Genomic DNA, 12134 nt, shown 5'->3' with positions numbered 1-12134 from the left:
CGACCACAGGTCTGTGTCCACGGGGAGAAGTGCTTCATGCTCCCTGGGTTGCTGAGCCCCAGGTGAACAGGGTGTCTCCTACGTCTGGTGGAGAAGGAGGGCACACTGGATCTGCACCACAGGTGATGGAAGCCATAGACCCGCTCATGCTAGACGCCGCGAAATGTCTGCGGCCCTGCATTTTTGGGGGGCGGCCGTTTGGGGGCGGTGCAGGGTCAAAGAGAGGTGAATACCCAGGGGGTTGGTCAGTGACCTTTATTGCGCGATTCTGAGGCGGGCACCAACCCGCCTCGAGAGATTTACTGTGGGAACTTCTGGCTCGGCCTTTTCTCTCCTCCGGGCGCTGCTGGCCTGCGGTGCTCCCTGCGCGAGCTTCCTCCAGCCCTTGAAGGAGCCTCGGGGGCCCCCAGACACACACACCACACCCATGGGTGGACCCAGAGGGTCGGAGGGCTCCCTAGAGTCCCGGAGGCATCCGATGGGACTTGACTGCGAGTCTAAGATCTGCGCGACCTGTTGCGCTTCTTGCTGCGGGCTTCGATTAACTTCTGGGATCGGAGCTTGAAGGCAGCGCGGGTCACCACATCTCGGTCGTCGTCCTCACTCTCCTCTTCGTCTACGGAGAGGCGGGGTGGCGGGGGGAGGGTAAGACACCGGTTCTTTTTCCTTTCCCTGCCTTTACCACACCAGGCACCTCCTCCTTGGCCTTGACTTAAGGCCACCTCGAGCCCCTCCCTTCACCCCCCTCGGCCCACACTGACCAAAGAACTTGTCCTTGACGCTGGCAACTGGCAGAAGGATGCGGGTGTTGTACATGGGCAGCTTTCCCTCCAAGGTGGCCAGGAACTGTGCGGGCGGCAGTGAGGCGCAGGCGGCAGTGAGGCGCTGCCCCACCTGCCCGCACCTCTCACTGACATCCTGCCGGATTCTAGGTGGCGATCCATCACTGCCCACGCTGTCTCCTCTTTCCCAGCACATCTACCCTGTCACCCAAGCCTACTGCCTGCTCTCCGAGGTCCGCCTGCAGGCCGTTCCTGGTTCTCCGCCCTGCCACCTGGGGTCCCCCCACCCCGGGCTTCTCTACTTTGGTTAGGAAGCTCACACCTCACGTAGCACCTGTTTCCCCACCTCAGTCTGCTCTCTGGTTTTTGACCCTCCCGGCACCCCAGCCTTGATCCCCACAGGCCCGGAAGTGATTTGTGTGAACCTCTCGGTCTGCTATGTGTCGCAGCATCTCGGGCACGTCCTGCCTCTCCAGTTGCTCCTGCAGTCTCAGCAGCTTTTCCTGGACAACGACCAGCAGATTGCACACGTAGTCCTCTGAGTCCCGGTCTAACTTCTTTACTGCCATTGTGGTGTCATCCTGCAGTGGGGACAGCCCACGTTACCTGAGAGATGCAGTGCCCCTGCGAGGGGACACGCTTTATCCACAAGTGGCACTTGCGCAGAGAGGGAGAGCTTTGAGGTGAAGGCCCTACTGGGCAGGGCCTCTAAAATGAAAGCCTTGTCTTGAGGCTTCAAAGAATCTTTGAACTTGAGCTCTATGAAGAACAGGGAGGTCTCTTTGACAATAATAGCACGATCTAGGCCAGTGTGAGGGTAGTTTGCTGAAGAAACGGAGCTCTTGCGGACAAGGGCCGCACCTCCCTTGAGAGTTGGGACACTGAAGTCCTGAGTTGGGCGGATGGTTGGTCTTGCCCATGGAGTCAGAGTTTGAGAGACTGTGCAAAAGGGGACTTCCCCGGGAATGCAGGTCCAGACAGCGATGCATGCGGTGGCAGCAGCTTCACGTTCTGGGCAGGAGGCAGGGCTGGGACCCTATGGCTTTACCCTAACTGCACGGATGCTCCCGGGAGGACGCGGGCGGGGCTGCCAGGCATGGACTAGGGCTTTCGATGTGGAAGAGCTTCTGCAGTGGGATCACCCCCAGGGACAGTGTCCATTAGGGGCGGAGCTCCTTGGGGTGGGGCCTCCCCGGGGCGAAGCATCAATAGGGGTTATTTAAAGGGGAGGGGCCTACCACTTTCACGTGACTCAGTTTGCTGGCCAGGTGCTCCAGGCAATCTTTGATCAGCTGGAGGATTCTCGAGGTGCGATCCATTCGCTCCTGGACTTCGTTGTGTCGCTGCTCCTCCTTCTTGAATGCCTTTTGCATCTCTTCGTGGAGCCGCCGCTGGCTGCCGGGGGCCAGGAGTGTCAACAGCTGCCCACGGCTGACTGCAGGTCCCGCAGCCTCCCTCAGCACCGAGGCCTCACCTCACCAGCGTGGCATCCCCTGAGTACTTGAGGTTCTCCAGCTCCCTCTGGAGCCGCTGCTTCTCCTCCTTCAGCCTGGCCAAGGCCAGCTCGTTGTCCCTCTTCAGCGTCTCCAGCTGCGTGAAGGTCTCGTCCTGGGCCAGGAACCTTCGCACCACCGCCTGCGGGCCACACATCCCTGGTCAGAGCCTGAACAAGGGAGGCTCGGGGACACTACGGGCCTCTGTGTCACACTACAGTGTGTGAGGACGGTGTGGCTCCAAGGCTGCATTTTCCCGCGTGCCCTTTCCTGCCTTTATTTGAGTCAGCTAAAATCGGCGTGCGGGAGGCGGCAGAGCAGTGAACAGTCTCCATTCAAAAACTACTGTGCCAGCAAGTTCAGACCGGGTATTTGCTCCAATAGGGCAAAGATGTCCTGTCTCTGGGGCCTGATCTGCCTTCCCAGACGTTTGCACACGCATGTATCAAGGTGCACTTGTGGATCTCAGAAAGCTCTCACATTCCAACTTGGGCCAGGGATGGAACTCAGGTTGCCCCCCCCCAGGCTCGGGGCAGTCATGTTTACCCACTAAGCCATCACAGGCTCTAGGCCAATTTCTGCAAAGGGGCCTTGGACAGCTGATCACACAGGCCAGAGTCCTGAGTCTCCTGGGATTAAGCCCTTTTGAGAAGTAGCAGAGAACTTAAACTGGAGAAACTGACTGGGGTGCGTGTAGGAGGGAGCTGCTCTGAAGCAGGATCAGGCACCAGAGACACACAAGGTCTTGGAAGGCAGTGCCACTCTTACCAAGAGTAGGGCACAGAACAGGGCCCTGATTGCACCACAGGGGCGATACCGGCGGTCTACTGAATCCTAGACCATTCCACACAGCCATGGTCTGAGAAATAAAACTCCCGGAACTGACATACTAAAGAAGTCCGCTCAGGGAAGGAGCAGAAGGAAGTGAGGGCTACTGTGGATGCCCTGCCGGGGGGGCGGGGCTGGAGCAGGCCGGAGAGGACACTTCTAAGCAGAGGAGCCTTTGCTCGCCTGGCGGCGCCGCCCGAGGCACTCACGTGCGACTCAGCGACTCCTGTGGCATCCTTGACCTTGCCAAACATGACTTCCATCTGGTACATGCTCCAGCGCTGCCTCAGCTCCTCCTCCTTGTGGCGCTGGTGGTCCTGAATTGTGTCTTCAGACTGCAGCAGTACGTGCTCTCGGTGGGTCTGCTTGAGGGTGGGGGACAGTCACGGGCACTGTCAAAATCCACTCCAGATAAGGGCTTGGGGCAGAGGCCAGGAGAGGATCCAGCTTAGCATAGGTTGTGGGGAACAGGACAAAGGCTTGGGACAAGTGTCCGTCCAGACAGGAGTCAGATAGGCGGTCTCAGAACCAGGGTAAGGAGGCAGTCGGAGAAGGGGATGGGCTAGCCCCCACTCAGACGTAGAACAAAAGGCCTAATTAAATGGGGAAGGATGCAAATAGGGCCAGATAGTCCAGGGCAGATTGGGAGGCCATGGCCTATCCCAAGACAAGAGGCTGAGGTGAGGCTGTGAGAGGAACCATTGTGTCAACTGGGGGCGGAGTCAGGGAGGGGGTGTGGTTAGGACAAATGGCGGGTGTAGGTCAGGATGTGTCTACAAAGCAGGAGCTGGAACCCTCTGGTTTGAGCTGACAAAGCCCTGCACCCTTGGGTGTGCACACCTTGCGCTCCATACGCTCTGTCTGCAGTTTCTTCTCTTCTGCCCGCTTCTTGCAGTCGGTTATGTAATGCTCCCGCTTCTTGCGGTCTCTGATGGCAGTCTCCTCCAGATACTGCAGCTGGTTCTAGAGGACAGACAGGGCACCTGATATCTGTCCAGGCTATAAGTGGAGCAGCAGACACCAGGCGACACTACATTGCCAGGAGAGGCTTAAAGACAACTGGATTCTGACTAGGATCCCCGAGCCCTTGGTATTCCAGAACTATTTTCTCTAAATTAAAACACTCCCCAGTAGAGGGAGAAGGAGGATTGAGACCAGGAAGTCCATGAAACTTAAAATACTCAAGAAACAAGATTCACAAGGCTCCTCCCCATGTTACAATGAATGGGCGTGTTGGTTTGGACAGCTTTGGCCCCCACAGACTCATGTGTTTGAATGCTTGGCACTATTATGAGATGTGGCTTTGTTGGATAGGTGTGGCCTTGGAGCAAGTGTGTCACTGTGGGGGTGGGCTTTGAGACCCTCCTCCTAGCTGCCCAAGGATGCCAGTCGTCTTCTGGTTGCCACCAGAACAAGATGTGGAACTCTCAGCTCTTTCCAGCACTGTGTCTGCCTGGATGCTGCCATGCTCCCACCTTGTTGATAATGGCCGGAAGCTCTGAACGTGTGAGTCAGCCCCGATTAAACGTCCATAAGAGTTGCCTTGGTCACAGTGTCTGCTGCAATGGAAACCCCAAGGCTATGGGTAGGGAGACACTGATGAATGGAAACCCAGAGATATGGCTTTCATGTCAGTAACGCCTCAGCCATGTTCTGGAAGGAAGCCCAACAAACTCAGTGTTCTCCAAGTTGGTCTTTGGTGGAGTGGTTGGTATTTTATTTTATTTTATTTTATTTTATTTTATTTTATTTTATTTTATTTTATTTTATTTTATTTTATTTTATTTTATTTTGAGACAGGGTTTCTCTGTGTAGCCCTGGCTATCCTGGAACTCACTCTGTAGACCAGGCTGGCCTGGAACTCAGATATTCTGCCTGTCTCTGTCTCCCAAGTGCTGGGATTACAGGCGTGCGCCACCACGCCCCAGCATTTGGTTTTATTTTAGTTTTATAACTTTGTAGCCCTGGCTGACCTGGCCTGGAATTCACTGAGATCCTGCCTCAGCCTCCAAACCCTGAGATTAAAATCAACCCACCTGTTGGCGGTTAGTGTTCCATGTGGGAATGGAAAATACCATCTTCCCAGGAAAAGCCGTATAAACCCTGGTATCTGAGAAGGACCGCACCCGACCCCGCCCGAGGAGGCGGCTGGTACCTTGGCAATGTCCCGGGCATTGATAGCCTCTTGATTCACCACTCTCAGCTCTTGCACCTCATGCTTGGTGTTCATCACCTCAGCCTCCATGGAATCTAGGCGGTTCTCCAGGTTGAGACTCTCCTCCTGCCATGTGGGCAGAGGGAAGGCTTGTGACTGCGGCTCCTGCTCGGGTCCGCCCCCTCGCCTACCTCTCTGCCAAGCGTTCCCACCTGGAGGTAGGACTTGAGCTGCAGGTACACATTGGTGATGTGCTCTGCCTCCTCCGCCTTCATCCGGGCTTTCTCCAGCCGGTTCTCCAGGTTGCGCATGGTCTAGGGGACGGCAAGGCTAGGCCAGGTCCCTTCCGCCACCCTCACGCCTCCCCCAGAACCCCCCCCCCCCCCCCCCCCGCCCTCAGCAGCCCCACCTTGGCGGCCTCCGTGTTGCTGTCTTGGACTTCTGCCATCTCCAGCTGGCGCAGGCTGTGCTGCAGCCTCAGGTCCTCCAGCCGTTTCTGCCGCAGCATTACCTGGTGTCGCAAGGCATTCAGCTGGTTCATCTTCTCCCTCAGCTGGTGCTCCAGGTGCTCCAGGGCCTGCTGCAGGGGAAGACGGAGAGCAGAGCCTCAGCTCACTCTCCCAAGTCCTTGAATAGTTGTTCTCCTGGAAGCCTTTGTCTCTCTGTCTCCTACCTGACTTCCAGAACCCTTGGCATCCAATGCTTTTCTTTTTTTCTATCTGTGTGAGTGAGCATGTGTGTATGTGTGTGTGTGCATGAGTGTGTGCATGTGTGTGCTCATAGGAAAATTTCAGCCTTGCACAGTTGGGCAGAAGCTATACCTGTGAGGTATTCCCATCTTTCAGTTTTTATTTTTTGAAGACATGCTCTTATGTAGTCTAGTCTAGGCTGGCTTTGAACTCTATGCAGCCAGAGGTGAACTTCTGATCTTCCTGCATCTGCTTCCTGGGTGGTGGGATCATATTAGAGTATCATCGAACCCCTGTTTTCTGAGGCTCTGGGGATCAGCTGGGTTTGGGGCTTTGTGTGTGCTAGGGAAGCATTCCACTGTCTCAGCTATACCTTCAGCTTCTCTCTGTGCATGTGTACCTGCGCGAGGACACGGAGGTCGGAGGTCTGGTACCTTTCTCAGCTGCTCTGAAACAGGTCTCACTGAGCCTGATCTCGCTGGCTCACTAGAGTGCTCTGAGTCCTCCCACCCCTAATTCCCCAGTGCTGGGATGAAACCCCCATTATTTTTATTTGTGTCTCCATGTTTGGAGGTGCACATGTGAAGTCAGAGGAAAGCCTTTGGGAGGGAACTGGTTCTTCCCTTCCACTGAGTGGCTCTCAGAGCTCGACTCAGTCACTAGACTCAGCAGTCAGCACCTTTACCTGTCTGGCCGTCTCTGCAGCTCACACTCAAGAGTTTTGTTCCTTTGTTTTGTTTTTTGTCTTTCAAGACAGGACTTTTCTGTGTAGCTCTGGCTGTCCTGGAACTCACTCTTTAGAACAGGCTAGCTTCGAACTCAGAGATCTGCCTCCAGAGTGCTGATCTAAATTAAAGGCAAATGCTACCATGCCTGACTTTAAATTCTCTCCCTCCCTCCCTCCCTCCCTCCCTCTCTCTCTCTCTCTCTTTCTCTCTCTCTCTCTCTCTCTCTCTCTCTCTCTCTCTCTCTGTGTGTGTATGTGTGTACTCTGACTGCATATATATCTTTATGCCAGAAGAGAGCATCAAATCCCACTAAAGATGGTTGTGAGTCACTATGTGGTTGCTGGGAAATTGAACTAAGGACCTCTGGAAGAACAGCCAGTGCTCTTAACCGCCGAGCCCTCTCTCCAGCTCTTACACTCAGATTTTTATATAGGCTCTGGAAATAGGGCTCAGGCGTCCAGCAAGCACGTCACCGACGGAGTCCCTCCCCAGGTTCCTAGTTCATCTCCCGTAACATTACTTATATTGTTATTTCATTTTTAATTTTATGTGTAATGGTGTTTTGTCTGCATGTGTATCTGTGCCAGGAGGCCAGAAGAGGGCGTTGCTTCCCCTGCAGCTGGAGTTATGGACAGATGTGAGCAGCTGTGGACACTGGCAATGAAACCTAGGTCCTCTGTGCTCCAAACCACTGAGCCATTGCTCCAGCACTGGGTTTTTTGTTTGTTTTGTTTTTTAAGGATCCTTTTCCTTTTTTGTTTTCTTTTCCTATTCCTCTCTCTCTCTCTCTCTCTCTCTCTCTCTCTCTCTTTCTCTCTCTCTCTCAGACACACACACATTAGCAGATGTAGTACTGGAATTGTCATGTGGTCATAGGGTGACCCTAAAGAGTCTCACATGGCAAAGAAGATGAGGAAGGCGCCACCAAAGAGAAAATCCCCATGGCTGTGGCCTCAGATGGTGGCACAGGGGAAACTTTGCTGCATGACAGCTGGGTTCCGGTGCCACCACTGCAGTGCCTGGCCCTCGTAGCCACCCCAACGGTAGTGGCCTCGACACAAACCGACATGGCTGCTGTGTCAGTGTCCTGGGAGACAACCCAGTGTCCGCCTGCAGAGAGGGGTGGAGCTGCAGAAGGCCACCCATCAGGAAGGCTGTCCAGGTGTGGCCTCCGGCATTCTCAGGAGAATGGCCAGATCAGACCCCTGATGCAGGAGCTGGTCAGAACTGGAGGAGCCTTGGGGTTGACATTTTTTCCAGTCTCCCAGTTTTAGCTCTCAGTCTCAGCTTCTCTTGTTTTTTGTTTTGTTTTGGTTTTTTGTTTTGTTTGTTTTGTTTCTTTCTTTTTTGAGACAAGGTTTCTCTGTGTAGCTGTGGCTGTCTTAGAAGTTTGTCTGTTAACCAGGCTGGCCTCAGACTCACAGAGATCCACCTGCCTCTGCCTCCTGAGTGCTGGGATCAAAGGTGTGCATCACCACCACCCAGCCCTGCTTTCTTTTTAAACATTTACTTGCATATTTGATTACATGTATGCAGGATGTGCCTGGTCCTCAGAGGCCTGAGGCTTTCGATTAGGAGCTAGACTTCTACCCCACCCCGAGCAGCCTCGAGGGGTGCTTGGAATCTAACTAGGGTTCGCTGCAGGAGCCAGATGTTCTAGTAACTGCTGCGCCTGCCATCTCTCCTGACTGAGATCCCCTACAGTCCTGGTCTTCAGGTCGTGCTCTGAAGCCTGTGCTGCGTAGTGAATTCCTGCCCCTCCTGCCTGATTCTCTCAGTGCTGAGAATAGAGGTGCGCACCCTACACTCCACACCTGTCAGTCTTCTACTGGGACGCGCCTGGTGTATCACCGCAAAGTCACCAATATTAACACTGCAAGGTTCACATCTAATAAGGACTTTACACAATGGCTCAGTGGGTAAAGGTTCTGGCCGCTAAGCATGATGGTCTGAGTTTACTCACCAAAACTCACGTGGTAGGGGAGAACCAACTCCCAAAAGTTGTTTGACCTCTGCACTTGTGCTGAGGCACCTGAGACCGCATATATGAAAAGGAATGTTAATTTTTTCATTGAGTGAATAAATGATTGTAGCCGCTAAGGAGAAAGCCTAGGGAGGCAGGGAAGGGGAGGGGAGGGGAGTCCAGTGTGGAGGAGGTGGTGGGGACGGTGATGGCCAGGCTAACCTCACAAGTCCTGTTCTTCAGGTACGGCCTCTCAGACTTCCATTCCTGGATGATTGCCTGGACCACTTTAGAGTCTCCCTGGCAAGGAGAGGAGCCCAGTCACTTCCTCGGGTCGCTTGTTCGCCGCCCCCGACCCTGCCACTCACCTGAGCACCCTCACCTGCAGCAGGTCTTTTAGCTGCATGTGCAGAGCCTTGGTCTCCTCCTGAAGCTGGGTGATGGCCTCCTGGTTCTTCTTCATGTTCCACTGAGAACTCTCATAGAAGGCCTTCCGGTCACCCTCTGGGGCACACAGAGGCCACTGTCACCAGGGAGGCGGGTGGGACTTCCCAGAGACAAGACCTATTTGGTAGTGGTGGTGAGTTTTGTTTATTCTAGTTTTGTTTTTAGATAGCGTTCCACGTAGCCCAGGCTGGCCACAAACTCATCATCTAGCCAAGGCTGGTCTTGAGCTCTTGTTTCCTATCCCTCCGCCTCCCAAGAGCTGGGACTGCAGTTTTGTGGCTGTCATAGCACATCCAGGTGACACAGAGCTGGGCTTGGAACCTGTCAGACAAGCGCCCTACCAGCTGAGCTACGGCCCCAGGACTCTTACAGAAGAGGAGGGGGGGGAGGGGGAGGGGGAAGAACAGAAGGAAGAGAAGGAAGAGGAAGAGTAGGAGGAGTGTAAGAACATCAGTGTGTGTGTGTGTGTGTGTGTGTGTGTGCACACACACACACACACACACACACGTATGCGGGGAGGCCCATGCACCTATGCACTTGGAGGCACTTTCCAGGGATCCGACACTCTTCTACACCAGGAATACACATGGTACACACACATACATTTAAACAAAACATTCACATGCATAAAGTAATATATATATATTAAAAGAGCAAACCCCACACAGTGACGGTGGCAGCTCCTGCCTCGCCTGTCTGAGGCCCTGAGTGTGAGTTTGAGCAGCACGAATTGAATAAGCAATCATTGTGAGGCACGACTTCAGTCTCAGCACTCAGAAGGCCTCGGCAGGCGGGTTTCTAAATTCGAGGCCAGCCAAGTCTACAAAACAAGTTCCAGGGCAGCCGAGGCTTCCTTCAGAGACCTTGTCTCCAGACAGACAGAGCCAGCGCCTCCTCTCCGGCCCCTAGCTTTCTTTTATTATGGGATGAGAATATCAACCTCTCGCATCCTATAAATCAGGAAGTGTGCTTGCGCAGACCTTTTTTTTTCTCTTAGCATGAGGAAGGTAAAGGCAGGAGGGTCAGAAATTCAAGGTCCCAGGAAACAAACTCTGGGCACCAGGCTTGGCAGCGAGTGTCCTTGTTTGTTGAGACATCTTGCCGACCTACATATCCTTGGTCTTTTTCTCTTTGTTCTTTTTCAGACAGAGTCTTATTCTGTAGCCCAGGTTAGCTTTTAACTCACTAGATACCCAATACTGTCCTCAAACCAATGGCATCCATCTTAACTCAGCCTCCCGAGTGCTTCAAGACGGGCAGGAGCCTCCATGTCCAATTTACAGTATTTTTATTATTTATGTATTTATTTAGTTTAGTTTTTTCAAGACAGGGTTTCTCTGTGTAGCCCTAGCTATCCTGGAACTCACTCTATAGACCAGGTTGGCCTTGAACTCAGAGATCTCTCTGCCTCTGCCTCCTGAGTGCTGAGATTAAAGATGTGTGTTACCACATCTTTAAGATTTCCTCTTAATAATAAGAGTAAAACCACAGTATGGTTTTCCAAACTCTGGCATAAGCAATATTTGGTCTTGATAATTCTTTGCTGGGGGTGTTGTATTAGGCCTAATAACATGTAAAGCCTTCTCCTTGCCTATGCTTAATAAACTGGAGTAGTGCCCGGCGGTGGTGGCACACGCCTGTAATCCCAGCACTCTGGGAGGCAGAGGCAGGCGGATTTCTGAGTTCAAGGCCAGCCTGGTCTACAGAGTGAGTTCCAGGACAGCCAGGGCTACATAGAGAAACCCTGTCTCAAAAAAAAAAAAAAAACCAAATCCAAAAAACAAACAAACAAACAAAAACTGGAGTAGTACCACCCCCCCCCCCCCCCATTTAGCAAAATGATAATCAAAAAAGTCTGCAGACATTGCTAAATGGTCTCTGGGAAGGGCAGCATTATCTCCTGCCATGGAAGCTACTAGTTTTTACTTCCTACTACTTAACAATGCACTATTTGAGTATTTTATAAATGTCAAGCATTACTTAGGGAGTTACCATGCCCATTTTACAGGTGGAAAAACTGAGTACAATGAGATGACTCCGAGTTCCCCAAGATCAAACAATTATTATACAGAGCAAGAGTTCAGACCCCAGAGAAACAAACTCTCTTGGGGCTGAAAGTATAACTCAGCAAAACGCTTGAGTAGCATGTATAGAGCCCTGGGTTCCAGCCTCAGCACCTCAGGATGTCTGTACGGTGGATGGCACATGCCTATCACCCAAAGGTAATACTCTCCTTAGAGTTCAAGCTAGCTTGCGCCACATGAGGCCAACTCTCAAAAATAACTTAATAAATAAATAAATAAAAGTTGGCCTGGAAGGATGATGGCTCAGTGGTTATGGGCATTTGCTGCTTCTGCAGAGTGCCTAAGGTTTAGTCTCAAGCACCCACATCGGTCGGTTCATAACCACCTGTAGCTCTAGCTCCAAGGGATCCAATGTCTTTTCCTGGCTTCTGAGAGTACTGCACTCTGTCCACAGAAAGCAAAACAAAACAATAAAGAAAAACAAACTATAGAATCTGCGCTTTTCACCCACCCATATGCACATTAGAAGAGGTAAGATTACAAAGAATCTTAGATAAGAACAAATTTGAGTGTTTGTATCAAGTTGGTCCCCTAGACTTGCGCTGGAGAAACACCTGTCACACAGTGCCTACTCAGAAGACCAGGTGGGCACGGCTGATCCCTGACTCTTCGGTACAGCCTGCAGCCATCTTACCTAACAGTTGAATTTTCCTTTGTAACTCAAGCACCTGTGCGTGCACAGAAGACTTCATCAAATGGAAGGAGGCTGCCGACTTGGGATGTTGTGCAGGCCAAGCCTGTGCCCGGCCCACAGCCTTGCCTCGGGGACGGTGAACTTTAGTGCCCTTGGCTTTGGAAGAAGGCGCTGGAACTTGCTCCTGGCTAGTAACCGTGCTGGTCGCGGCTGCCCAGCACAGGGGAGACGTCATGGTGATCGGGTTAAGGTCAGGAAGCCTCTAAGGGATAGGAGAGTAACTACAATTTGGCCTCTTCAATCCAGGATCCTAAGCACTGGTTCCCTGGGC

At 52.7% G+C, this 12134-nt stretch overlaps 1 protein-coding gene across 4 annotated transcripts; it reads right to left on the bottom strand.

Annotated features, from left to right (window-relative positions):
* Positions 1-248: 248 nt before the first annotated feature.
* Odad3 (outer dynein arm docking complex subunit 3) lies at positions 249-12043 on the bottom strand. Of its 4 annotated transcripts, none has more exons than XM_052188848.1 (13): positions 11804-12043; positions 9021-9142; positions 8861-8938; positions 5668-5838; positions 5471-5572; positions 5259-5384; positions 3944-4066; positions 3313-3468; positions 2257-2417; positions 2021-2177; positions 1208-1363; positions 762-846; positions 249-616 (listed from the first exon to the last, which is right to left on the bottom strand). In XM_052188848.1, the coding sequence occupies exons 1-13, from the start codon at positions 12036-12038 to the stop codon at positions 498-500; spliced, it is 1791 nt and encodes a 596-aa protein (XP_052044808.1). In that variant the 5' UTR covers positions 12039-12043; the 3' UTR covers positions 249-497. The 4 variants fall into 4 exon arrangements, with proteins under 4 accessions (XP_052044808.1, XP_052044809.1, XP_052044810.1 ...); XM_052188849.1 differs by having other exon boundaries at positions 3313-3465; XM_052188850.1 differs by having other exon boundaries at positions 3313-3465; positions 5668-5835.
* Between the last annotated feature and the right edge of the window lie 91 nt (positions 12044-12134).

Source organism: Apodemus sylvaticus, chromosome 7 (assembly GCF_947179515.1).
Source record: "Apodemus sylvaticus chromosome 7, mApoSyl1.1, whole genome shotgun sequence".
In the NCBI taxonomy this organism is placed as follows: Eukaryota; Metazoa; Chordata; class Mammalia; order Rodentia; family Muridae; genus Apodemus; species Apodemus sylvaticus.
Note: the sequence above shows the minus strand (reverse complement) of the source record. Positions and strands in the feature narration are given on the sequence as shown.

Excerpts from the sequence above, each read along its gene's own strand:
- Odad3 (XM_052188848.1), bottom strand. The coding sequence starts at position 12,038 with ATGACGTCTCCCCTGTGCTGGGCAGCCGCGACCAGCACGGTTACTAGC. Across the intron at positions 5,385-5,470 it reads AGCTCAAGTCCTACCTCCAG|GAGGAGAGTCTCAACCTGGA; the intron begins GTGGGAACGCTT and ends CCCACATGGCAG. Across the intron at positions 3,469-3,943 it reads CAGAGCGTATGGAGCGCAAG|CAGACCCACCGAGAGCACGT; the intron begins GTGTGCACACCC and ends CCCACCCTCAAG.